This window comes from Apteryx rowi, unplaced genomic scaffold (genome assembly GCF_003343035.1).
Source record: "Apteryx rowi isolate R43461 unplaced genomic scaffold, aptRow1 scaffold_263, whole genome shotgun sequence".
NCBI lineage: Eukaryota > Metazoa > Chordata > Aves > Apterygiformes > Apterygidae > Apteryx > Apteryx rowi.
Genome location: NW_020449008.1, coordinates 1,113,652 through 1,141,551, shown reverse-complemented (window position 1 = coordinate 1,141,551; position 27,900 = coordinate 1,113,652). Strand labels below are relative to the sequence as shown.

The 27,900-nt window shown below is 37.6% G+C and overlaps 1 protein-coding gene across 1 annotated transcript in view; it reads left to right on the top strand.

The window, feature by feature from the left end:
* Positions 1-12,728, top strand: part of SHISAL1 (shisa like 1) — a 60,899-nt gene extending 48,171 nt beyond the window's left edge. Inside the window, exons 4-5 of the mRNA XM_026067841.1 lie at positions 6,087-6,422; positions 12,631-12,728. Coding sequence (XP_025923626.1) covers positions 6,087-6,422; positions 12,631-12,646 — 352 coding nt within the window. The 3' untranslated portion in view covers positions 12,647-12,728. The remainder of the gene's footprint in view (positions 1-6,086; positions 6,423-12,630) is intronic.
* The last annotated feature ends 15,172 nt before the right edge of the window (positions 12,729-27,900 follow it).

Sequence of the window (27,900 nt, the reverse complement as noted above, 5' to 3'; positions counted from 1 at the left end):
CAATAAAAATAGCTTATATATCAGTCTCACTATGAAAGACAAAAGTGAGTCTGTCTTTGAGTGATGTAGTTATAGTGATACAACAAATATGCAGAGAAAAGGCCTTGGATTTAGTAAGAAATCCAACACTATTTTTTATGAGACCCTCAGATTTTAGCTTTTTATGATAGCTTTGCAGGCTGTTGTCGGGGGCTCAGTTCATGGCTTGGCTACTCTCATTATGGCACAAACTTCTTATGTGTTCAGTGTATGTTGGATTATTTGGACAATTAGCAAATGCAGTCCCGTCTCCACACAAGTTCAAACTGCATTAGTCAGAGGCTGTGTTTACTTGTGTCTTTTGATATGAGGTTTTAAACGACATCTCACCACTTAGTATGGACAGAGGAAAGTGTAAATTATACTCTCAGCTGTTGTGTGTGAACAGTTTCAGAGGGAAAGGAGATAATTTGGTATTCTCTGGACTATGCTATCTTCTTTTAGTGAACATATATAGGCCCTAGTTGTAAGCATTATTTTAGTTTTAGCATTTTTTTTTTCTTTAAAGTACCTCATTCAGTTTTGGTGGGGAAAGATCTCTATATTCTTTGTGGGTAAGATTCACCTCTTGGTTGAGAACAGCTCACAGACTATATACCACATGCGTCTTCCATCCAGAATTTCTTTGTGAGCATTAGCTACACGCTGATCTTTTGCCAAGGTAGGTGAAAACATGCTAAATACAGGAAAATGCTTTTGGAGGTGCAGCTTAGAGAGGTGCAGGAGTGGAACTAGTATTCCCTTCTTGTAACTTCCTGAAACATCAGTTTTTGATAAATCGGTCAGGGTCAGGAAAATGAAGAGAAGCTAACTTCCAGCATAAAACTCTACCAGTATAGTGAGAGAGAGGGAGAGAGCTCTCCTCACCCTGAGATTGGTAAGAGATTTCCCAGGAATTTCAGCAGACTTTGGAGAGGCAGGAAGAAGTGAAGCCTAGATGCCTGCACAAAGACTGTGGTAATAAGCATCTTATTTAACACACTGACTTTATTTAACGCATATTATTATTTAACTTTATTTGGATTCTAATATGTCCAGGGTTCACTTTATAGTAACATCTCCAGTGTCCTTTATGAAACAAAGTCAGCTATTTATTTAGATCTAATTTCACACACCACTGAAAAAAAGATTCTGATGAAACATTTTGCATTGTACCTGTGGTGAATGATTTAGGATGTGGGAATAGCAATGAACTGAAGAAAAAGATTATAGCTTTAATGGAAGAGTGATTCAATGTTGTTATCTGGTTTATTTTTCCCCCTAGCTATTCTTATGATCATCAGAACACATTTCTTGTTTTGTTGTACAGCTGAGGGAAAAAATTAATGAAGTGACTTGTAACTTCTTTGTCATGGCGTAGCTGAAAGAGTACATTTATCTTCTGCAGTTGCATAATATATCTATAGCCAGATTTATTTACATTTTTTCCATTACCATAACTAAAGATTCCTGTGTTTTGGTAAGTGCGGATACTGGACTGTATCTATCTATCTATATAAGATATATCTATATATATATCTATCTTTGTGATCAAGCAGATAAATCAGTTTACAATGTTTGTGAATGTGAACAGTTCATGTAGTAATAAATATAGAAATACTAGTGATGTCTAACAGCCAAGAAAAGTTCTGCCATCCAACGTATATTTGCCTGAAACTTTGTCTAATAAGTTTTTTTTTTTTAAACAGTATTCACTTGAATCTACTATTTACACTCTCTCAGATTTTCTATTATGCATGTTCTGATGGGTTTCAGCAATAATTCTGTGTTAGGAGTCCTTAATCTGATACTGGGACAGCATTATGGCAGCCTGTAATGCATCCATTTTTTTTCCTTATCTCTTATTCTAGATTTTCAGGGTTGAATGGCTTTTGCACACCACACTACAACTTTGCAGTGAAAGCAATGTGAGAACAGAATAGCACTATCTTCTCCATGTACAGCATGTCCCCTGCAGAACTGGCATTTGTTTGAATATCTCCCAGAAAGTCTTCTCTATAAGAAAGGGAAAAAAAAATCTATTAAATCCACTAGCGTCTGTCCCCAAAAGATATAATTTAACTGGGAAGCGCTCTTAGGTATACAATGATGGTTTCTCCAGGAAAAACGTTAGGTTAGACAGAGGCCTTTACATAATTAAAAAAAAAAAAAATCACAGATAAAGTTTATATGTAAAAACTGTATAGGGCTCCTCAGCAATACAAGTACCAAGGTATTTGCTAGGCATGAGACTGCGCATTTGCTTGGGACATCTGATGTGTGCTACTATAGCAAGTAGCAGCAATATTTAAGGAGAATAGGGAAAGAAGCAGCTTCCATGACCATCTGCCTACATATAAACTCTGCAGCTGTAGAATTCTGTTCACAAGTGTTTTGATTTGTTTTTTTAAACCCAGATTCCCAAATGAATTATTTTCTATTCATGTACAACACACAAAAATCAACAAATCCTTCTAAAAAATAGCCTAGGCCAAACCTGCTTGTTGTCTGTCTCAAAAAGTTGATGAAATAGATGGAAGGAATTACATGGGTAAGAATAATAATAAAAGAAACTGTCTATTTTCATTTGTGTGTAGGGTCGACAGAGAAATCTAAGTAGGATTCTGTAAATGGAATAGGATGAGATGGGTAAGAAAAATATTTCCTGTTCTCAAAGGGCCCAATTCAAGGCTCCCTGAAGTCGGAGCAAATCCTTCCATTTACACAAGTGCACTTTGTAGCAAGTCTATAGCATATCTACACCATATTGCTACCAAAGCCAAAGTATCTTAAAATAATGGTGTTTTCTGGCAGGTAATAAGCTAATGAACTTTTCTAAGAGGTCCATGAATTATCCTGTTTTACACAGAGGCTAAAAGGAAATTGTCATGTAATGTTTACCCCAGATTTAGCTTTTGTGTTTGTGTGCCAGCAGGAGCAGAGGACTTTGAAAGTAGTTTCTTACACTGCTAAAAGTTATGTTGAACCTAAACAGAAACCTCCAAAATGATAGATTAGGAGGGTGGGAGAGTTATGAAGAGAGAGCAAGTTTTCCAGTTGGGGATGCGGAGAGAAGATGCAACCACATCAAAACAGCTTTTCATACTTGATTCTCTCCATGAAGGACTAAACCCCAGAAATTTGAATCTCAATAGATTTGGAGTCTATTCATGCTTTATTTTTAGCTGAAATGAAACTTCTGTGCAAAAGTATGGGAGAATCAGGCAGTGAGATGAAACACTTACAATTAAATCATTCAGCTAAATGACCTGAGAGCAAGTCCTAGGTTTTTGGATTCCTAGTTCTTTGCCAGGTCCTACTGTCATTCAGTGTTCATTTTCTACTTAAGGTATTTTCTTAATTTATAGGGAAGTTTTAATTTTTAATATTATTAGTAACCATCAGCAAAATTAGTATTTTGTACCATGTTAATAGTTTGAGTAACAAAATAGATCAAAGTATGGAATTTTTCTCTGTGTACAAAACATACCATTTATTAATTTTGCTTGTGATTTTTCACAAGGCCCTTTTGATATTGCTGTTGTCCTACTGTCTGTTAATTAAAATAGAGCAATCTTTCATCTTTGTACTTGTAAGAAACAGATGTTATTTAGAAGGAGCAGATGGAGAACTCACATATGGCATGATTAATAAATTGTTGCTTTAAATTGGAACACTCAAAATAGCTCTAATTTTCACTTTGCAAAATTTTGATGGGTAAAACTAAATGCCTAAAATACAAACAAATTCTTCTGAGGTAACTGTCAGAAATGTTCCTGGCTCTCAAATTGTTGCCAAAACAAAAATAATATGATTTCTGATATTTCCATTCTCACTATGGATCAAATACAGCTCACCTATTCTTAAAATGGATCCTATTGGCATTGGTGATGAAGATGAACAGGATTTGTCACAGTGGATTTCTTCCCAAGTTCTCTGGTCCTCACTGCCCTGTTATTTACATTAGGAACAGATAAAGAATTTACTCCAAATAAGAATAAATTCAGTGAAAATCCAGAGTAACACTACAGAGAAGCCTGGTGCAACCTGGTTATGTTATACTTCTGAGTGCCAGGGCTGCAAAGATTTTAATGCATTACCAAGATCTACTCACTGTTGCGGGAAGTTAGGCACACGTGTGCCTAACTATACCTGAGTCAAGTCCCTTTAGGTAAGGGTTTTCAGAAGTACTATACTTTGTCTGTCTACTTCCAATCCTCCTGGAAATTTACTGAAAGTTCTTGAAAATTTAGGCTTGCATAATCCTAAAGTTACACAGGAAGGACCCGTTAGCAGGTCAGATATTCCTCTCGTTACTCCCAGTCGTTTGCCATGGAACTTTCATTTAAGTTGATGGAGTCGTGTCTGTGCAGTGAAAGGAGATTCACAGGAGAGGAGAATCAGTCTCATTAAGTGTTGACAGGCAGTAACACAGAAATTAAATTTCTGATTTCTTATCTGATTTCTTGTTTTAAATCCTGATTTTTTTTAACTGTAAGTGAAAGAGTTGTACAAAACGTCAAACTGAACTGAAGAGTCGAGGTAAAGTCTTGAAAAGTTTTAGGTCTGAAAAGGTTTGGGACATATTTTTAAATTGCCAAAATATCTTTCTGGCTTGCATCTATAATATGTGATCTCAACCTTTCTTCTCTCAAAGCCCTTCAATGTTGATCATGTTCTGATAAAATACAATTCCCTCAAAGCTTCTTCAAATGTCTGTTAAAAAGAGCATGGCTGACTATGTGTTCAGTTTTATTTATGTAAGTTCAGGTTCACACAGATGGGGGATGCCCACCTATTAATTGGTATCATCTTTCCCCTAGACTATTTTCCTAATGACATTGTTGTTACTATCCCGTCTTCTTGTTTTTCTTTTTATAGTCTCTGCTACACATATTTCCATATAAGCTCTTAGGCCTAGATTAGCCTTCCTCTCTGTATACCTAACAACTTCATTCTTGCACTTTTCTTTCCTTCTCTGTTCTGGCCTCCTCTTTCCCACTCATGCAGTTTCCAGTTCAAAATACATTTACACCTGACAGTCATTTTTATTTTAATTATATTGTGTCCCCAGCAGAGCTGTAGCATTTTTTCCCTTTTTGGTCTCCAAATTCTTGACCCCTTATTCCTTTTCTCACCCTTTTTTTCCCCCCTGTCTTTTAATATCTTTAGTCACCTGTCTTAGTTTTAAAGCTCTGTGAGCCACTCCAGTGGACAATAGCTGATAATTTTCATGGTCTTTCCCCTTAAATATATTATAGCTACACCAGCATGTACATATAAGCATAGTACATATTTTTCTTCCTGTTGAATTCATTCTATAATACAATCTTGTCAATGTTCTTCCTTCCTGAATTTATTACCAACAAATTAAGGGATCTTCAGCAATTGCTTGTGAAAGCTTACACTTCTGATAATATGTATTTCTTCTGCATCTAGTAGTGATTAATCATTAAATTCAGAGCAGAGTTTAAAAGAGCAGAGAAAAAGGTTTAACACCTTTTAAGAAAAGTTGCTTATAATACCTGTCAGCAATGAGTGCTTTCATTGGTATAGACACACCCCCAGGGCTCAGTTATTACAGCATATTTTCATATTGCTACTCATGTTAATCCTTACTCATGTAAATGCCCTGTCACTTTCAGTAGGGTGACTCTGAGAGCGAGAGCTTGCAGAATAAAAGCCATCGGGCCCATCAAGTATGTGCATATCAGGCCTCACTTAAAGCGTTGAAACTAATCATATACCAAATCTATGCACTAGTGTATATATAAAAAAACTATTTACAGCAAAAGGGGGCCTTTGTTTTTAAAAATGTCCCATGTCATGCATACAGGAGTGTATAGATGGATTAAAATAACAAATAATTTTTAATAAAACACTCTTTAAAACAAAATGTTGGTTATGTCCATCTGTTTGTGTATATATATACGTGTATATATATGTGTGTTATATACACACACACGTAAAAAAAAAAATTACATGAAGCAAATAACCTTGACAAACTAATGTGATGACTATTGTTGATGTATTAGATGACTTTTTTGTTTTCCCTTTTTCTTTCATAGCAACTACAGTGCACTGTTAGGAGTATGGATCTATGGCTTTTTTGTGGTGATCTTGCTGGTACTGGACCTTTTATATTACTCTTCAATGAACTATGATATTTGCAAATTTTACCTGGCACAGTGGGGAATCCAGGGAAAGTGGATGACACATGGACAGAGCCAATGGATTAACCCTGCTCAGGATCCAAGCCAAGTACAGACACAGCCTCAGTCAGAGATGCAGCCTCAGCCTCAAGCTCAGTCTCAGCCACAGCCTCAAACATCACAGACAGTACATACTTTAAAAGGAGATGCTTTAAGCCCACCCTTGATGTCTTTTCAGAGTACATCTGCCTGGTAAGTAAGTTAAGCCATATTGTGATATATTTTTTAATCTATCATTTTGCAGTGTGAACAGTCACCTGTATTTGGAAACATGACCGCAAATTCAGCTGTGCCAAATGGCACCATTTGAGTAGCTGGCCCATGATTCTTTATATCATTAATTGTCTTACAGAATTAGGATTGATTCCTTATTCTGAAATACTTTATGTCATATTTCACTGCTGGTGTCTCGGAGAAATAGGTGCTGCTATTTTTCAGTGGTAAGTAGTTTTGCTATACTGTAATACAAATAAACGCAGAAAGTCTTTGTTTCTACATTGACCATTATAAAGTTAATTTTAATCTGGTGTCAAGGACTAATTGTCAAATGTATTCGTGTATCTGTTGGTTCAAAGACTATATAAATAATAGCACTGAAATAGTTTCAGTGTCAGAAATCCACAGTATTTGTAGCATCAGACACAGAAACAACATGAAAACCAGGTTAATTTTTTTATTTGCATAGCCAAAGAAGCATGGTTTAATCTTATTTGACAGGATGACACAAGTAGGCTATTGTAAGGTTAAGTAAGTGCCACAAAAAAAAGCATGACAGATAGTTCAGTAGCAGGCAGACCATACTGCACGAATGGGAGAAACTAAAGGCGGATAATCAGGGGACAAAATGGCATTGGCGGATGTTGGACTGTTTCTACCAAAGAAAAAGGAAAGCAAAGGGAAGAGCTGAATAAAAGAATACTCTGAATAAGGTGTCAAGAAAAGAGGGTGCTTTCTTCTTAGCAAGAACAGTTTTATAGAGAGCATAAAGATGGAGGGGAAGCACATAGTCACCAGCGTATTTTAGAAGCGTTTCAAATGGCCTAGTGCTAAGTTTTGGCAAAATAAAGTGATCAAAGAATGAGTAGGGTGAAAAATATGACAGCAGTTCCTGATGTTGTACAGCATGTAAAGCCACTATATTAATCTAAAGATCTGAAACCTTTCAATAGCATTCTGTTGCAATAGGATGATGATAGTAGTAGTCCTTTTACTTTATAACTTGCTTTTAATTTTAAATATAAATCTAGAGCAGAAAAGGTTTTTCGTAATAGAAAAGGTGGTGACAGTATGACCGGGGACTAGGATCAGTGAAAGATTTGGTCATTTGGCATTGTACTACTGGATGTATTTAGTCAGTGCTGCCTTGAACATTATAGCAGGCCTTGTCTGAACAACTGAAGAGTACTGGTAATGGTACTTTAGGCAGACTTGCTTGTGTTTAGTTATAAGCATGGGTAATCTCATGATAGCTTGTACTTTATGTCAGTTTACTTTTTTACTTGAAATCCTAGAATTTTGCATGACCAAAATGGATCCAGTCCTGAATCTGCTAAGCAGCTTCCATTTTCTAAAGGGTTTCAGTAGAACTCCAGCACTGATGATTGTTGAGCCTTTAGGTTCTTTAAATCACAGAATGGCTGAGGTTGGAAGGGACCTCTGGAGATCATCTAAGCCCAACCCCCTTGCTCAAGCAGGGTCACCTAGAGCACGTTGTACAGGATCGTGTCCAGGCATCCCGGTTTTTGAGCCAAATCTACATCTTAGCCCTACTTTTTGGCCTTTGTGCCCCCTCTGGTTTCCAGCAGTTTTATCTGATTGATGAGATAGTGCAGTAGTCAGAATAAAGATCGATAGTTTCTATCCCCATCTAAAATAAATGTTCTGCTTCCTTTAAAAGCAGCTTTCAGTGCACTAGAGCAACAGGATGGATCTAATTACAAAGCAAAGCTTGGTTGTCTGCAAAACTGCTCAGAAAAACAATAAAAATGAAGAAAAACAAATGGGGGGGTTATTATTATTTCATATATGCTTGATATTTGCTTTTATTTTGAGCTCTTTTCTATTTATCCTGCAGTTTCATTTAGGTACAGCTGTGTTCTGTTCTCAACTATTCTGTGGTGTATATAGAAATAAAAGGCTCCTCTTCTGGACTTGAAGTGCTTTCTCCCTATGTACATGCACATAGTTGATGCGAAAGTCCTTGTGCCCGTTCTGGTTTGCATTCAATGAAATGTTTAGGTCACAGTGTCAGGATCACAGATAGGAAAAATTTAAGTGCTTGAAAACTGAATATACTTCTCAGTAACTAAGTTAATGACAGAAGAATAGTGCTACACTGAACTAGACTCTGCGTAAAAATGACAGAAAGTCCAAATAAAAGGTGTTGAAAATGCTTTTTTTCATAACGTGTGTGTGCGTGTACGCACGCGTGCACACAATTATGCTTTTTAAACTGTTACTTCTGTGTGATATTAGCTCGGACTTTTATTTAGTTTTCCATATTTTTAAAGAAAACAATCTATGTGGGAATAGTATTTATGCTTAAGCACTTGGCATTTGCATTTATGGTCATGTTTAAAGTAAATACAACTATCAATATATGGACACTGAGAAAATGAAATAATACAACCGTTGGCCAACTTGGTGTGACTGGGCCAAGAATTGTTTCATTTCTACCACTCCAGTCTTGATCCATGCCAAAACCTTCCAAACACTTTAGTATTATGATTAATTAAAACACTGACTTAAAGTAGAATGGCTGTAACTGTAAAATAAAATCGTAGCCCTTTACCTGCTTTTGCTCCTCCTATTCTGCTGCTCCCCTTCCTTGTCCTCCCCTCCTTGCCTATTCTTCCCCTCTTCTTCCTTTCTCTTCCTCCTCTTCATCTTCCTTCCTCCTTTCTCCTCTTCTCATCATCCGTTCTTCTTCCTCTTTTTCTTCTTCCTCTCTCCTCTGCCCCCTCTTTCTTTCCCCCTTCTTCCCTTTTCCTTGTCTCTCGTCTATTCCCCTTCATCTCCCCTTTTTTTCTGTTCTTTCATAGTTCTCATTCTCTTCCTCCTGCTTTTCTTCATCTCCACTTTACTTATTTTTCTCCTCTGCTTTTTCTCACATCTTTCTTCCCCTTCTATTACTTTTTTCCTTTTTATTTTTCCTTCTCTCCTCATTTTTCTTATTCTTCTCTTTTCTTCATCATGTTATTTTCTTCTCCTCTTTTTTTCTTGTATTTTTTCACCCTTTTTTGTCATCTTTCCTGGTCCACTCTTATTTCTCTTCTTCTTCATTTCTTCTCTTTGCCTATTCTTCTTTTCTCTTCTTTTTCCTCTTCCTTTTTCTTTCTTCTCCCAATCCCTGCAGCTTTTTGCACACTGAATTCCCAGTCTTCAGTCAGAATTGCCGTACGGGCTAGGACCAACATTCGCAATAGAATAATTGTATTCTAGCTTAATATATGAGTGTGTATGCATGCGTGTATATATAGAAATGTAATGGCTGCATATAGATAGATAAATAGAATTAAAATATTAGGCCTTGTTTTACTGGTTGGTAGCCTTGCTATATACCATTACAAATTAAAGGAATATTCAATAATTTTTAAAGGATTCTCAATCACTGACTTTTTTTTGTTCTGTTTCTTTGCATTTTTTCTGAAGCATTAAGTGAGGATTATATGTTAGGATCAGGTGAGCATATCCAGTATGCTCTTTTTCCTGTGATAGCAGGAGATGAGCATTGATAAGTCACTCCAGTAACCCTCATTCCCTTCCACACTGTCCTGTCTGTGCTTCCCTCAGTTCCCATAAAGTTATTTATTTTCTTCTAATGACTTTTACTGCTCAATGGTAGAAACAAGTAGGTGTTTCCCTTAGCAAATCCATATTTATCCCTTGTATTTCATGTAAGACACTGCAAGAGATGCCATATTTTCAAGCTTATAATCTGCAGCTTCAGGAATTTACAGCCCTTTAAGTGCATAGATAACTCAAAATCTGAGCTGGACACAGAAAAAATACAGAGAAAAAAACAGCAGGCATTGGTGATCACAGACAAGGTGTTTAATGTGTGGAAAAGGTTTTTGAGTAAATAGTTCCCTCAGAATTATCAGACTTAGGTACTACAGCAAGTGCTAAGTCACTAAGGAGTAAGAGGAGGTTGCCTGGCTATTTATTTCTCTATTAAGATAATCTGCAGGTTATATACAAGAAAATATGGTAATTTTGCCATATAAAAGTTAAGCCCAGTTTCAGAGTCTGTTTCTGCAGCAGCCTGTATTTGTTGAATGACCTCAGTATTGTCGTCTTAAAATCTAATCATGCTATCAGTGAAGAAGTGCAACGAACTTAACAGATTTATCATTTCCATCACTAGTTTTAAAAAAGTTCTTTGCTCAAATTATTAATATCTTTTCTTTTTGTATTTTATACTTGAATGTTCATTATTCCAGATGATGACACCAATGTCTTGAGATGCTTTGGTAATAGCAAGATTCCAGCCTGTAAACTAAGCTTTTCAGTTTGTGTTGGCATTTATAGAGTATCCTAAGTTTATCCCTGCTTTCCCTTCCATAGAGAAAATAAGCATTTTTATTTAAACACACACACACTCTCATGTATACATATAGGTGGTATCTTACCAGGAGTATAGTTTCTGTTTGTTTATAGATGAGTTTTCTTTCAACTCAGCAATAATAAAATATTATATGAAAATACAAAATAGATTTTGTAATCCTGAGAGACATGCATATAAACCTAGGCACAAAAACTTGAGCACTGATGAAAACGTTTTCCAAAAAAGTTCAGAAATTTTCATGATGACAGAAATGCTGCCTTCACAGATCCCTCACCTCCAGTTTCGTAGGTCCTATTTTCTGTATACAACCTAAAAATTAATGGTCAGTCTGTGAACAGTCATAAGATGCAACAGTGACTTTAAAATAACAAACTGTGTGCCCTGCAAAGCATAAATCGACTTTATGCAAGTACTCCAGCAATATCACAGACCAGGAGGAAGAGAGGTCATTTGGAAGGGGTTTTTTGACCACAGTAATGCAACGATCAAGGAACAATTTTCTTTTTATTGATAGCTGTAGTGTCTGACTTGGAGTCAGGATTTTTATCACACTCAAAATAATAGAAACAAAAAACAAGCTTACTACAAGACTTGATTAAGTTTATGGAGCACAGAAATGGGGTTCCCCCATTTCCTTTTGTCCATTTTATGATGTGATTGTTTGGCATATATGTAATTGTTTTTTTCAGAAGAAACACACAAAGATATGAGAAAAGACACTTTTAACATACTACAAAATAAGATATGTGGGATACATTGTCTGCTTACTTATCCCTACTTCTAGTCAATGTAATCAGCAGAAAACTGAGGCTATTCAACTTTATTGATTGCTGAAGAGTTATTAATATTATATAATCATATTCTAAAATGTCTCCTCAAATACTTTGAAATATTTGTTGTAAGAAATTACCCTATGTTGATTTTCTAGTGTGAAGGAGGGAGCATTATTGGTAAATGTCAAGAACACTGGACATGATGCTCTAAAAACTGTCATTGGATTTCTATTCTCTTTTCAAATTAGTAGTGATTTATCACAAGAGTAATCATACAGAAGCTACCATAACTCAACTGGTACAGAAAAGCCAAGCAAACCCACAGCCATAATATGCAAGTCAGCTATCCATTCACATCACTTTTAAATTTGACACTTGAGTTTTTATGCCTCCTAATTTTCTTTGCTTCTTTCACTTACTGAAATCGTTAGCTTCCTGTACTACATTTATACTATTGCAGTTAAAAACCATGCCCATTCTAGAAGAAGCTACACTATGATAATAGCAAAGTGATTTTTTTGCATATCAGAGTCTCTGCAATACCACAGACTTTCTGCCTCATTAATGCAGAGAGCTCACAGTGTAAGAAACTGTCCCAAGAATAACAGCAGGATTAGCCTATAGTTTGTAAAGCAGTTTGGGATCTTCCTGTATTAAAAATTTTATGTAAGTGTGTATTATTTTATGATTTCCTTTTTTTTTCCCCAGTTAAAATGCTGTGAATCACCTATGAAACCAATGACTGACACAGAGATGTCAGAGATCATGGTATTGAGTGGGTAGAATCATCCCCAAGGTGTTTAAACATTTTGTCTTACCAGACCACTTTTTCACTTGAGACAAAGAGGGCCATGTATAGTCATAATATTATTATAACTAAAGGAGTCTGGAATCCATTATACACATCTTGCTGACTGCTCTGCAGAGGGCTTCCAGTGTTGTATAAGGACAGGAAGGAAAATCATTACTCTTAGAAACATTGAGTCTGATTTAGAACAATATTTCTTCGTCAAGTAGTCTATGGATCGTATGGCCCAACTAATGTTGATTTCTTCTTTAGTATGGAAACCATCTGAGACTGTCCAAAGGCCTGCGTGGTCTGAATCCAGGTCCTGGTGGATGTACCTTCCGCAACCCAAACACCGTCACAGATTCAGAAACGAGGCCTGCAAGTGAATGAGCTTAAACTGTTCTGGCTTGCCTCACAGTGCTTCTTCCAGGTCATTGCTGTGGTGCATGAGCTGGGCCCTTCCACTCTTATTGATTCTTATAAGAACCTGCAGTCTGTAGCCTGAGCAAGCTTCTTTAACATCTGGAGATCAAACAACAACAAGCAGCAGGCAAATCATTACGGCTGCTCAACAAAGTACAAGCCAGGGAAGCAATAAAATGAAATATTGTAAGTTAAGTGGAGGAATCAAAATCCTAACTAACTACTGAAGAAAACTTGTTCTCATAGTCACAGGAATAGTGCTAATTAATAGCAACTAAAAAGTTTAAACTAGCAAGGAAGATCACATAAGATCAAATGGGGCTAGGTCAGCCTGGCTGAGGTAGTTTCTCCAGGGCTGTGCTGTGTTTCAGCTGTGAGAGTGGAACAGATGACTGTGATTGCTCTGCCTTGCTCTGTAGCACAACATGGTGATGTTAAAACTCCATTCCACTGCTGCCAGGGATGCAAATTACAGGGAATATTGTCTTGAAGGCTAACTTTTGCCTCTGTAGTCCCTGCCTTTCTGCACAACAGCACACAGAGACAATGTCTGCACTGTATGTGCTCGTATATGGTTTGCCACATGACTCGAGGTTTCAAAAAACCTGCTGCTTGTCCAAGACCACAAAAAGTATCAGCCCAGCAGGGTAAGCTTGTACCTATTTCCTTTGTACAGTCAGAAGGGGGTAGACAAAGGCAAGTCTATTTTAATTCCCCTTATTAGATGTTGCAATCTGCTTTTGCTGTGAATTCCTCTCCATCACAGTGTGTCCTGGGCAACAAATAGCTTTCAGCCCACCACTATTCACCTACTACTTCACACCATTTCAAAGGACTACCAGAGCACTTTTAAAAACAAACTGGGGGGGGGGGGTGCATAAAATTATTGGCAGAGTTTGAAAGCTGTCAGGTAACTGAGCATGCCCACAGCAGCTGTGCAAAATACATAGGGAATAAATACTTTGCAGGTGGCTAAAAAGGCTATGTGAAACTATTCTCTTTGATACCAGATATTTTGAAACAGGATACAGCATTATCACTGTACCTAAATATCCTCATTGAATAAATCCTAGGGTTCAGTAATTTCTTTTTTGAGCAGCTACCCATGCAGTCTGGCTTCTGTCATCTAGTTCGGGCCACTGGCTTTGAAGTGGGTCAGATGTGCAGTGTGAACATGGCCACAGTCCACCAAAAGCATGTTTCTACCACAGGGTATTAGGTATTGATGGTGGTGGTGTTTCTATGCAGAGACTGCTCTAGATAGAAGATATTTCAGTAACAAAAATCTGCCCCATTCTATTTTAGGCAGTGTTTTGAAAATAAGAAAGAATTCAAATTTACATTTGCAAAATATCAAAACACTAAACAGGAACATGACAATAGTTTTAAAGATGCAAAATTTTATGTCACAGGGTCAGAGCATTGTTTTTATTTACATCCCCAACTACATTGTTATGTTAGACTAAGCATGGCAAACCAGAGCACCAATAGTTTTTTAAAAAAGGGGAAAGAAATAACAAAATGGAATACTCTTGTAAGCCTTTTGAAAGAACTGCCTGGACATGATTATCATCAGGAATATCTGTCTAGTACCAGCTGTTAGGTATATAAGATCATACACTGTTACAGGCATCTCCATTCCCTTCAAAATATATTGGCTTAGAGTAACAACAGATATTGTTATTCTCCTCTAAATATTCTTGTCTGTTTGCAAGGAACTGCATAACTGTAAGACTAGCCTTGCTTTTATTTTTAAGCAGTTCCTAAGGAAAGCACTTTTTTGCTCCTAAAAAAGCCAGATGCTAAAACTGGTTCTACATTGCAAATCCCTGCTCCTGCTTGGGCTCCTACTTAATGTGAAGGCAGGAGACCAACAGTACCAACAAATTGTAGGCTTAGAACTTAAAACCTAAAATTCTGCAAGATGCTGAGTCTTTTTTACTTGCTTCAGTACTATAATAATGCAAACAAATGGAAAGATTTAGTTTTGAATTGCATCATTTGTATTTAATTCAAGATTTTATATATATATATATATATATAGTTACTGAGTGGGTTCATTCTTATATTTAGAAATTCACTATTAGCACATGAAATTAAGCCAATATGCAAGGTTTTCACCCACATCATTGCTGTGATTACAGACAATCCTCATATCTTTTGACAGACACTGTCTCTTTTGTTGGTATATAAATACATATTATTCATTTCATGTTGTATTCTTCTCCTTTTGCCCTGTAAATTACAGACCCTATATCACAACTTTTATTTCTATATGTTCTTGTCAACTGCAGATTCATGGGATAGGGGATGATCAATGATATTCCTTATTTTAGCTCTTTCTCAGCCTCTCCATCAAACTGAGACTGTCACATTCATCAGTTTTGTGAGTCTTTTAAATGAACTGTACAGCTGAAGTGATTAAACTAAACCTGAATATGGTGATGAATTGTCAGAAAATAGCGATTAGAAGAAAAGTGAGTAGTTAGAAGGTCATTTGAAGACTATTGCTAAATGAACGTTGCACACTGAGAAAAGTTTTCTCATATAGTTTGTGTAGATTTTCTTGTAACCAGCTCCTTAGCTCATTTACATTAGAACAAATCCAGAGTAACAGCACTGAAATAGCAGAGTGATTGTAGAGTAAAATTGGTGTGAAACCAGAAGAATCTAACTAAGCTGCAGTTGCACTGCATAGTGCCACAACTCTAGTGTTGTGCACAAGAATGGTGACAGCGACATCACGGGTTTTATCAACCAATCCCATTCTCTCCATCATAATAAAAGTCACAATTTTAAAGACCCTATAATTATTTTAGTAGTTCTTTCTCCTACCCCTTACATCCCCTTAGAAGCCAGATACTCAACAGTATCCTAATAGCACAAAGTACTTTTTACACATTTTATATATGCACTGAGAAACAAAATAAAAAAGTTGTTATTCTGAAGAGTCTCAGTTTGATTCTGAAGTATCACAAAGAAACAAAGAAACAAAGAAAATAGCCCCAGCCACTCTCCAAGTACAGCTGAGAACAGTAGCTGAGTTTGAAAGAAAAAGACCCGCATACCTCGTACAGTCTGGCCATTTCTCTCAGTAGCACTTCAAAAGTGTCCAAGCTGGCTGATTTCAGTTTCTTTTTTTGCATTTAAAAAGCTAAGTCAGGAGCTCACAACTACTCCTGAATTAGCTTTGTAAATATAAATGTAACTGAAAATCAGCCTATCTGTCTCTAACATGTCCTTAAGAATAGTTGGCTCTAGAGTATCAAAGGCAAAGGTATGAGGCACTGTTGCTCCCACCTTGTATGGCATTGTGCAGCCTCAGCTGAATTAAGTTTAAATAATTAGCAGGGACCAAAACTTGCTACATCATTAATAAAATTCAATTAATTGCTTAGAGGTTATTATTTTAGACTATAGTAAAGCAGATGATAGACAAGCAGGTGGCAGGGAGGATAAACAGCTTTAGCCAAAGAAATGGTAGAGAGGCTGGAGGTCAGGAGCTGGAGTTACTGACCAAAACAGGCAAGCCTTCCTGCATTTATGCAAAGTTGCAACAGGATTGCTGGGTGGGATATTCAGGAGAACTTATCAATGAGTTCTGAATGGAAATAAAACAATTTTTCCAAAAAAGGGGACAGAAGGAAATATATATTTTTATATATTTATATATTTTTATATTTTATATATATATGTATTTTATATATTTAAATGTTGTTTATTTATATATATTTAATAGCATATATTTCTACATGAAATAGTGGCATGCTATGGAATACCAGAAAGATAATCAAATAATCAAAAGCTTATGTAATAATGCTGAGTGTATGACTATAAATGGTAACAAGATCAGACAATTATTTGTAGTGAGAGCTGAGGTCAAGTATCTACTACACTATTACTTTTATTGACACTAGCCCCTGATTAGATCATGAGGAAGACAACCACAGTGAGCAATTTGGCATTTCGTGCAGAAATGATAAAACATATTTGTATGGCCTTGGTCTTGTAATGATGTCCCTGAACAGTTCAAGAAAAGGCCAGCAATTAGACACAGTCAGTTTGTTCATCATTAGGAAAATATCAGCAGTATGGCTATTTAAGTCTCTAAAAACAAAACAAAACAAAAAACACAGAATAGATGAAAAAGCATTAGAGTTTGGGAAACATTAGAGTCATTTTATCTGTTCATTAAGTCATGAGAGAACAACATGATAGATGCCAATCAACAAACAATTTTCAAGAACTAAAAAAAAGTTTTGGAGAAGTTATATGATCAAAACTGTCATAAATTCATATCTTTCACACTAGCATCATGTCTGATTTCTTTGGGGATAGAGCCACAGATATCTATAACCATAATTGTAAAAAAAAAATCTATTCGCTGCAGAAGGAATGCTTCTGGAAAGACTTCAAAGTTGACTATAAAGTTTCTTGGCAATCAGAAACACTGAAGAGATTAAACCAGTTTAAAACTTTAAATGGCAGGAAGATGACATAGCTAGAACACAATTAAAAATGCTACTAATTTTAGTTCCATGTCATATATGATCCCAAGACAGAACAAGTAGGCAATCCTGAGACACTTTAAAGATCAAAGAAAACAGTTTAATCAGTACAACACTATGTAGCCCTAACAAAGTAGCATCAAAGTAATAAATGATGGAAACTGGACTCCCATCTGAAAATACAAGAGGATAAAAATAACTATAAAAAGTAGTTACATGTGAAATAAGCTACCACACTTTACTTCCCAGTAGGGTAATCTATTTCCTGGTGCTGGCATTTATTGGTAACCTTTGCTCAAAGATGGAATGATTGTGGAGACATAAAAATAACCATTTTGGTAAGTGTTAAAAGCAGCAATGGAAAGAAGCTTGCACAGAGGTTCATGTGATCACCTCGCAGAACAATGACTGATGGACTCTAATCTAAAAAGGGACAAGATCCATCTGCAATTTTTCTTCTTGAAGGACTCGTGCTGTAGTACACAGTTGAGCAGCATTTGCACAAAGAACCTTCACATTTAAGGGAATTTTGTGTAATAACTAGCTAATCATACCACTGAGTTGAATCCTGTATAAGAGTAATTCCTTGCAGTCATTAAAGTGATGCTGCTCTGATAGCTGAAACACACTCACTACGCAGTCTGCCTTCCTGTTTAAAACCATTACTATCATGTTGCACCATTTGGAAAAGTAATTGCAGGGAGTTTCATCAAAAACTATAGTAAATTAATTAAACAGTCATTAACTATATTCTGTGTTGATTAGTGATACAGTTTTTAATCACTCAGATGAGGAAGGAAAGCAATTTTCCATGCATTCCCATCTCTTAAAAATGATGAATCATAGGAAGCTGCCAAACACAGTACATTCTAGCGTTCTTATGCTAACAGCACATCACAATCACAGTTTCACCTAAAAAATTCTGAAGAAAGGATGATTGGAAAGCACCTAGAGTTCACTCTTTTCTACCACCAAAATCTCTAGAATTCCTCTACTGCAACTGGAATTAACAACAAGGCTAGAAAAATGCCTGCTTAATTTGTGTTTTCAGGACATTTTAAAGAAAATTACACAAGGGTTGGGGGAGGTTCTTGGTTCTTTTTTACTATGCAGTGAAATCTCTCAAAGCTCACAACAAGAATGGTGTATCCCAACTTAAAAGAACCCCAGTTTCCATACCAAACTGAAAGAAAAATATAAGATGAAAACATGGATGAGTTTTTTGTGTTAAAAATACAGCCTAACTGTGATACTATTTTAAACAAAAATAAATTTGGTCCAGCATTTGCAAACTCTTGCTCAAGTTGACTGTTCCTCTGTTTTCCCTGGGAATACATAAAGTAAAAGGAACCAAGAAGTAAAAACACCTGAAGCAGTCCAACAACTATTCCAAAGACTTAACAAGAGTAAATCCGCAAGATAATGCTAGCCGTGATGGACCAGGTTTTGAACAGGATAAACACAAGTGCAACAGAAATGAGCTTGTAAAGATTTAGAATGGTGACACAAGTAATGCAAGTCTTCCTGTTATAAATCCTCATCTTCCAGTGTTCATTACTCAGGTAAATTTCACTGACTTGGGCAATTGCTGCCTTTTTTTTTTTTTTTTTTTTTTTTTTTTCTCATTTATTCCATTTAGATGAGAGCAAACACAGTCTGGAAAATTCAGAAACAAAATCAGTGAAAAAATGAAGGGATTCACTAATATTTCCCTACCTTTTCTAAAGTCAGTTCTCACAACCACTGGTTATGCCTGGAATTACATGCTGTTCCTACATGCTACAGAAGTAAATGAGTGCTTAGTAGTCTGTGTTGCATTTATCCCCACAGGATTCATCTGAGATAGTAAGTTCTGTTATTTCCATTTGACAGATGAGACACAGAAAAGCTTTTACGGTTACTGAGGGTCACACTGGAAGTATCTAAAAAGGCAAAAACTGTAACTCTCACTCGCGTGCATGCTCGCTCGCTCTCTCTCTCTCTCTCTCTCTCTCATGCGCACACTCTCTCTCTCTCTCTCTCTCTCTCACGCGCACACACTCACTCTCTCTCTCTCTCTCTCTCATGCGCACACTCTCTCTCTCTCTCTCTCTCTCACGCGCACACACTCACTCTCTCTCTCTCTCTCTCTCTCATATTCCCAGTTACCAGGGTTTCATACCTCCTATATCTAGGAGGCAATAATCCTGAGATTATGGAGGTACATTGAAATCATAGGCTCCAGCAGTCCCAGGTTCAACATGCTCTACACATATATGTGAACACTGACTTTTCAAGGTGTGTTTTGCACCTTAGCTGACATGGTATGAGGAAACCACATGGCATAGTGGCATCCAAATAAATGCATTTGCTAGCATGGCACAGGATGTAATCTAGTGCTTTAGCAAGGGTCTAGTAGCTTGTCAAAGAGAAGATGAAGCAGTCATTAAGGATTCACAAATTGTTGGCACTGCATACAGTTTCTATACAACTCGCTTCTATAAAAATTTGCAAATGCATTACAAAAGTTATATATACAACAGGTATCTAGCACTCAGAGACAGATTATAGTGCTCTCTGATTTGATATCTGAAACTTAGAATCCCTACCTGTGCAACAAAGTTCCTGCTACATAACCCTCAGATTGCACATTTTACATTATGTAGTAGAAACAGAGACATAAGGTTCAAGGGTAACAGCACAACTCACTTTCTACTGCTGTGTTGTAGGCATCATCGATGAAGCACATCCTGGAACCATTATGGAGAGCAGGGAAAGAAAATACTCAGGGATACAATAGGTAACACCCCCACCAACAGCTACCTGTATAATCTGATGGCTAAGCAAGCTAATGACTTTCTTGAGTATATAGAGAGGGAGATACCAGTTAGAAGTAGGGAGCTGTTACCTCAGTAGCAGTGCTGCGATTGCTGGAGGGAAACACTACTTTCACTAGTGCAGTAATGGCAGATGGGAAACCATTCAGAAAAGAGCTGCAGAGTTTATTTGACTTTTGGAAAGTCGGTCCAAGTGAGAAACTAAGAAACTCAAGACTAAAGGAACATAAAAGCTATTTGATCCCAGTCTGAAAATTCTTTGTGGGAGGGAGATTTCAGATAATGGAGGACTCTAGCAAACAAAGACAGAAAAGGTTCCAATGCCTGGAAGATCAATTTACACAAATCTGGACTGGAGATAGGGAGTGGGATTAACCTCGGTCAATTTAGCCACCTAAAAGTCAAGCATCTACTCCAAGCTAGTCATTTAGGTCTTATCTGTAATATATTGAGAGAGGTATTTCCAGGGGGCCAGTCTTGCCACCTCTCTTAGAATGGACTGAATCACTTGGAAGCTTCTCTTTATTGTTTTTTATCACTATGTTCAGTGATGAGCTTTGACAAGTCACTAACCATTTAAGCAGCTAAAGTTTGGAGAGTGGGATTCATTTCACCTAGGAGGTGAATTTCAAGGATGGTAGTTCACCAAGGGAATATTTGAAATGCACCACAATACCCAGTGCTTGTGATTTTAAAACTAGGCAAGATGCCTTGTGAAATGCATGCAAGACTCACTGGATGGGATTCTAGGTTTGCACAGGAGGCTGAACTGACGACCTAAGCAGAGTGGTTCCTTAAAAATCTACTGATTTAGCTGGGAACGGGTCAGGTTGGCTTCCCAGAAGATTCATACCAGCATCAGCTTTTCTAGGCCTGCTGCACTGCATTCTCATCAGCTTCACAGAGCAATGGGAAAACACGGGCCACCAGCTGCACATCAGAACCACACAATGCTTTTTCCAATTGTTTCATCCTCTACCATTTGTGAACACAGGGGACAAACGTGTCCTTCTTCCTCCCCACCTCACTCCAATATAGGCCTGATTATGCAGCTGCTGCATAATAGCTACTGATGTCAATGGGACTATGCAGTGATTGCATAATCAGAGCAAAGAATATAAATCTCTGGGCAAATTCTCGTCGCAGCACCACCTGCCAAATCCTCATCGCTGATGTTCTGCAGGCACAGAAACCCAGGGGTGGTAAGACAGCTGAAGAGGTGAAGATACTATTTCTGTATGTAAGTAATTGGCTTCCAATTTTTTATTTAGAAATGCTGTAAAGATTATAGTGGACACAAACATTGACGTAGCACAGCAGGTTTCTCCATTACAATGCACACGTGATATCTGTTGTTGAATTATTCATTCTGAATTGTTACTTTCTTTCTGCCTCTCATCTGATATTAAGCTTCACACCTGAAAACTGCAGTCATCAGTGGGCAAGTGCAAAAAGCCTAAAATCCCTGTCATGAAAAAAATGAGCATACAATGGATCCACAATACAAAATGCGCACGCGCACACACACACACACACGCGCGCGCACACAAACACACACACACACACACACACAGTGAATAAATAATAAAGAATAACAAGGAACAAATGCAGAATAACCACCAGCTGGCAGTCTTAATTGTTCAAAACAAAAATTTCCATGTTTCATAAATTATCATTCAAACCAAGCTAGACCAAGAAGAATACCTCAGCCAGATGACACCAAGCAGGGACTCTTTTTCTTTCTCTTTACTTATATTGCGACTCAAGAAGAGCTATTCAGCAGGGGTCATATACTGCCATTGATCCATGCACAAGGATACTACTGTGCCCGGAGGAGGTTTTACGCCCCAGCAGATCAATATCTGGATATGGCTCTGAGACAATTTAAAAATTATAAACCAGTCACAGCTCCAGAACTGGAGTCAGAGGGTATTTCTTTGTAAAACCAGCAAAATAGCTGAGGTAACCACAAAAAAAAAAAACCAAAAAACTTGCTTTCTGTCATCCTTCACTCTGCTAAAATCACCCAGGATCCTTGACTGCTGCTTTTTCTACCCCACACCTCAATTTCTCCCATGCCTGTTTATATGGGGAAGGCAGGAAGGAAGAGGGAAGAAATGTCCCTGCATAAGACTGTCTTTCTAATATCTCTTCCAGTAGGTAGTGCTGTTTCCAGTGATGGTGTTGTGGGTACAACTCTTCTGCTCCTGACTACTAATGAAAAAAAGTTTAAAAATGCTTATTCCCTGGATAGTTACGTGCAAATAAACATATACTGGATCTACAACAGGAAGTCAAACACAGTAACCAGATTAAACTGCAATAGCTTTACTCCTGTTTTTTAATTGTTGCCAAGATAATTTTGTTAATGTTAAAAGACTGTCCTGTGCTCTTATTTGAAGCATCTTCTGACATTTATTTTAAAAGGAAGAGTTTTAGATTTCATACTGCTAGCAAAGCTACACAAATTCAGCTGAAGAAAAAAAATCATACACAAAGAACAGTAATAGGAAACACAATGACTGTTTCATCCTACATTGAAATCTAGCTCTCAACACAGTAATTATTATATATTTTTTCTTAAGCTCTGACTCAGAATACTAGACCTCTTAATACTGAAAAGTAAAAGTGGAAAAATAAGGCTCTTTGGTGTTAAAAAAAAAAAAAAGCATTTTTTTCCATGTGCCATTAATAGGCATTTTATTTCCAGAAATGAAAGAATTTCCAGTATTGTTCTGAGATAATAGAAAAGCTGGCTGTACTGAAAGTAAATATAAGACACTGGGCTAAACCACAAGCTTGGGGATCAAAATTCAAGTGCTGAAAGAGATTCCTCCCTCCTTAATTGACCATTCTGCAATTGGAGCAAGTTCAGCTGCTGGCTAGGCTAAGAGAAGCAACACATGCCTATTGCTTCAGCTATCCCAGAGGAAAGCAGCTATTACGTTAGGTCTTTAATGTGCAGGTGAGAAAATGGAAATGACAAGAGGAAAGGAGAGTAATTTAGTAACTGAAAAGAAATACAGAGGCTAGGTGGGGACTGAGGAGCAGCATGCAGTGGGATCCGCTGCTTATCTCGGTGCTGCACAGTTGTTGAATACCAAGACAGGAACAGGCCACCCTTCCTACCAAGGCCACTGCACAACCCTCTCTGCCCAGGGGTTACCCAGGACTCACCTGGCTGCCACCAAAACAAAGAGCCTGAAGTATTTTGTGATGTTATTAGGAACTGCTGCCAATCCAACTGGGATCCAGTTCAAGCAATATGTTAATCTGATTTACTTTGCTACTTTCTTTCAAATGGAATCCAGAGAAAATTCTTCTGCTGCTGCCATTTCCTCTGAAATTTCCATGTCTTTAGGTTTTATTGACTTCCAAGGGACTTGAAAGAAGTCAGCACCTTAAAGCACTACGCTCTGCAAACGATGCCTGCAAACTCAAATCTAACATTTGGATCACCCTCCACCCACTGCAGCATATTCCAGCAGTTCCATTTCCATGAGGGGATTTGTTTTTATGCTCTGTTGGTTTCAGGACATGCTAGACAGCAATTTTAATAGACTGAATTTGGCTGAAGCCAGGGTGGCAAAGAGAGCTAGAGCAAAAAGAGATGGTCTAAAAGGGGCAGGATATCAACCTGATGCAGGTTAGCCCAGTTTCACTTACCCCAGTAGGACAACCTTGTACTTCACAAAGAAACTAACCCTACAGTTTCTAAACTTCCTGTATATGTATATTTACATACAGAATCTGGCCAGATTATACACAGAAATTGGGCTAGAGAAATAAATAGAAATTATAAATAATAGACAAAAATTTTAAGTGGTATGTGCATGTGTACACATACACATGCATGTGTACTCACATCCCTATATGCACACCCATGTATTTACACATGGCCACATTTCCCCCTCCCCTTCACTACAGCTCAGTTAACTTCAAGGCACAAACCATATACATAGTCCTGCATAATAAACCCTGCATTTGACCTCATTTCTAAATTGCAACATGTAGAATTGACAATCCACCTGCGTAAAAATACACTGCACTGAGTATAGCTTATAAAAACATCCCTTTGAATTGTGTCCTTCATGTATGAATAAATTATTAGCCATTTTATAGTGAATGAATTACAAAAAATAAGTTACTACACTTAATAAAAGAATACACCCTATAACAGCTCTTCTTTCTGAATCAAGCACCACTACAAAGTTTTGGTATTTTGGGGGGTGGGAGGTGGGGGGATTGTTTTAAAATATGCCCAGTAAAGCTTTTGGGGTACACTAAGAGGTCATGTAAGCAGGGAATGGCAGTAAAGCAGCAAGCTACATGACATCAAATGGCAAGTTTTACTGCCTGCTTTTTTTGCATCTACAGCAAAGTAGTATCTTACAAATAATATGGATCTGTTAAATTTGAATTGCCAGCCAGCATGAAAGGAGGCCTTTTTCTCATATCATGTACTTGAATTTTACATAGAAAGGCAGGCTCTTTTAAAGCCTCTTTACTTTTCATTGTGCTCTCTTGGATTTCAGATGTATGGGCTGACGCTACTGTATAAGAGCTTAGCAAATGTGAAGACTACTTGAATATCTTATGTGTGTCAAAGCCTCTTTGTGGCAACAGCTTTTGAAAGCCCCTAACACCAGCTTTGGGGAAAAATTGGCATGAGCTGGAATCAGAGACACTCTCATAATTCAGTCCTTACCACTGATGTAGAAATATCCAGAGGTTCACAGATCTTTTTTAAAGGTGTTATAGCAGTACCAAGAGCTTTCACTGTGCACAAATCAAGTGTCAATCTGTGCCCCAAAGACTGCCCAGCTATTGCCCACACACAGGAGCACGTGGCACCTGAAATGTAACTGTTCTTGGGGGACTACCATCACCTGCCTCAGGGATGCACCTTTCCTGCCATTAAGCTGCTGGAAATTCATGAGGGGAAAAAAATCATTGGGACTGCATATGTAGTGTAAGAAGCTGCTTTTCTTTCCAGAGGTAGCTGTATGTGAGGAAATTCCTACAAGCCTTGGGTTTTCCATCAAAATCTTTCAGCTTGTTATAGCTCTTAAATACATGGATCACATCTGTTCATGAACAAGCCTAGGGAAGGAAGGTTTCTAACCAGAACATGGAGACTGCAGAACAACTTCCACTTAGTAATACTGGATTGTAAATAGCACAGAGCTGGATATATTTACATAGAAAATTATATATTTGCCTGTGACAGTAAGAGACTGAACGTCATGATACAGAAAGTTTGTCCTAGTATTATATACAATTTTATAATTCAGGGTTGGGGGGGGGGGGGCTGGGAGAAGAAAGGAGGATACTGATGCCCTAAGTCAGGCATCAGACTTCTAGGCACCTGCATCTGAAGTCACCATCACTTTCTTTTGGAGCCGGTAAGATCAGTAAAGAGAAGGAAGAAAACATTTCCGATCATTAAAAGTGACACTGCTATGCTTCAGTGATGGAAGACACATAGCTTTTCAGTGATCATCTTTCAGTTTGTGTCCTCAAACCTTTATCTGTTTCTCTATTCAGTACTCATAAATTAAAAGTTTGAATGTTTTATGTTTCTTTTTAAAAAAATCTCAGGATTTTTCCAAGAGCAGTTTGAACTGGAGCTTTTTGCTCCTTAGAACTGTGTTCAGGACTATTAACCAATTCAGGAACTATCAAATGAAAAGCCATTGCTATTAATTAAATATACTTGACTTCCAGAAGCATAGAGTTACTTCTGAAACCTTTATTCACCATGAGTAATATTTATGTTAGCAGTTCTCTTGGTTTCACATCACTACTCTTTGTGAGTGAGAATTGTAAAATATGGCCCTTCTTACTAAAAAATGGAGAAAATTGTATCCTGTGTGGTTTCATCCCTCTCCCACCCAACCCAGCTGATGGGACAAAAGATGTATTTAATTTGTACAATTATAGCTATTCCAGAAACTCTACTGGAAGTCTCCTTTCCCTTTTAGCTTTGGTCTGGTAGCCAGGCAGCCATATTCATAACAAAAGTTAAGCCAGCTGCCGCTTGAATGCACATGGTTCTGGTGGAGGAGCTGGGGGAGGCAGCAGCTATCTAGTCCCACGTCGAGAGCCAAATCCCCTCCCGCATTCATCTGTGAGACAGAGCTGGGATCTGAACAGCTCCACTTACTGAGAAAACGGCCAGAGCAGTTGTGCTGAGAACATACCCCAGGCCAAAAACAGCACCAGGGCAGGGCCTCCCTGCGGAGCCAGGGGGACTTGGGAGCTCATTCCCAGCTCCTTGCAGTTCCCCAGCTCTCACTCTCGGCTCAGAGCCTGAAGCAATGGTCGCCACCAGCACCAAGCCCAAAAGGCTGTTACAGATACAGATATTCCTCTTAAATGCCATCTTTGAACTCAAGATTAGCAAAAGGACATCTTGGGATCAAACTGAAAAGTAACTTAAAGAGGTAAACAAAGATCTTCCACTGGTGTAAATCTCTTCTCCTCATGTATGATTTCACATCAGTGGAGGGCTTTGCTGTCATTACTTAGCAGGTCTTAGCACTAGATTCAGATTTATCTAGGAAATAACCAGCAGTAGAGTGTAGGAAAACCTGACAAGTCCCAGTTTGTTGCTGTATGTCCCCCTGGCATTGAGAGCCCCTGCACCTCTTCCTACCCACCGTGCTCTGCAGAAGAGGCAGCAAAGCCAACCAGCCGGTACCGACCCTGCACCAGCAGCTCGCCCTGTGCGAATGCCTGAGCCAGCCTCCTCCAGGAACACAGCATCTTCCCAAAGTTTCCACAGCTCCTTTAAAGCCAATGAGCATCTCTCAGCAGTGACGCAAGCTGCACTTTATTTTGTATCCCACAGTCTTCATGGGAAGTGAATCCCACATTAATGAAAGTTAACCAAGCTTAATCCAGGCTAAAAAAACTAACATTCTTAAGAAATGGAGAGAGCCATTTAAAAGCCAGATTTACCAACTCTCATTGCTAAAAAGGAGATTTCTTAACCATCAAGCTTCAAAATTCATGAACTTTTTAACTTTTTCAGGTAACCCTTTCTCAGGCATTGTAAACAGTCATTTCTACTCCTGAATATATTAGTATGATGCTGCAATATCCAAGACAGTTGGCACAACGTTCACTTTTATAACATATTAAAGCCTTTATAGGACAATTAGTTTATTTAACACAGACCAGCAATTCTACTCTGAAAGTGTACAATTTTAACATGTAAAATAAGGAAATTAAAAAAAAGACTAGTAAATACTTTCTAAACATCTGTCCTGGTGGGTCAGTTTAATTTACAAAAACAACTGTTTAACGATTATTTGATGCATCCTGTAGCTACAGAAAATGAAAAGCTTCTAGCTTCAATGCTTTCCTGACTAGGGAATAAGAATTTTCTACAAGAATGTTAAGGAAAAAAAAAAAGTATGTATCATCTATTCATCTTGGCATTTCCTCTTCCCTGTATGCAGCAAACAAGTCTCAAATTTTAAGCCATCGTCTCTTAGGAGATGTTCTGCACACAAAAAATGCTAACTAACTTCATTTTTCATGAGACCTGCATGCCCCCAAGATATAAAACCATATTGTTTTAAGTACTCTAAAATAATTCACGACTAGTAAATTTATTGTGTATGCAAAGAGAAATCTTGGTTACCAAACTCCTAGGTTTGGGCTCTTATATGCCAATACTCTACAGATTCCTTTGTATTAATCCTTCTTATTCTAGCTGTGCAGATTCTGAAAAATGCAATTATTATTTCTTAAAGCCACCCTATAACAGCATTGCAGCATTTGAA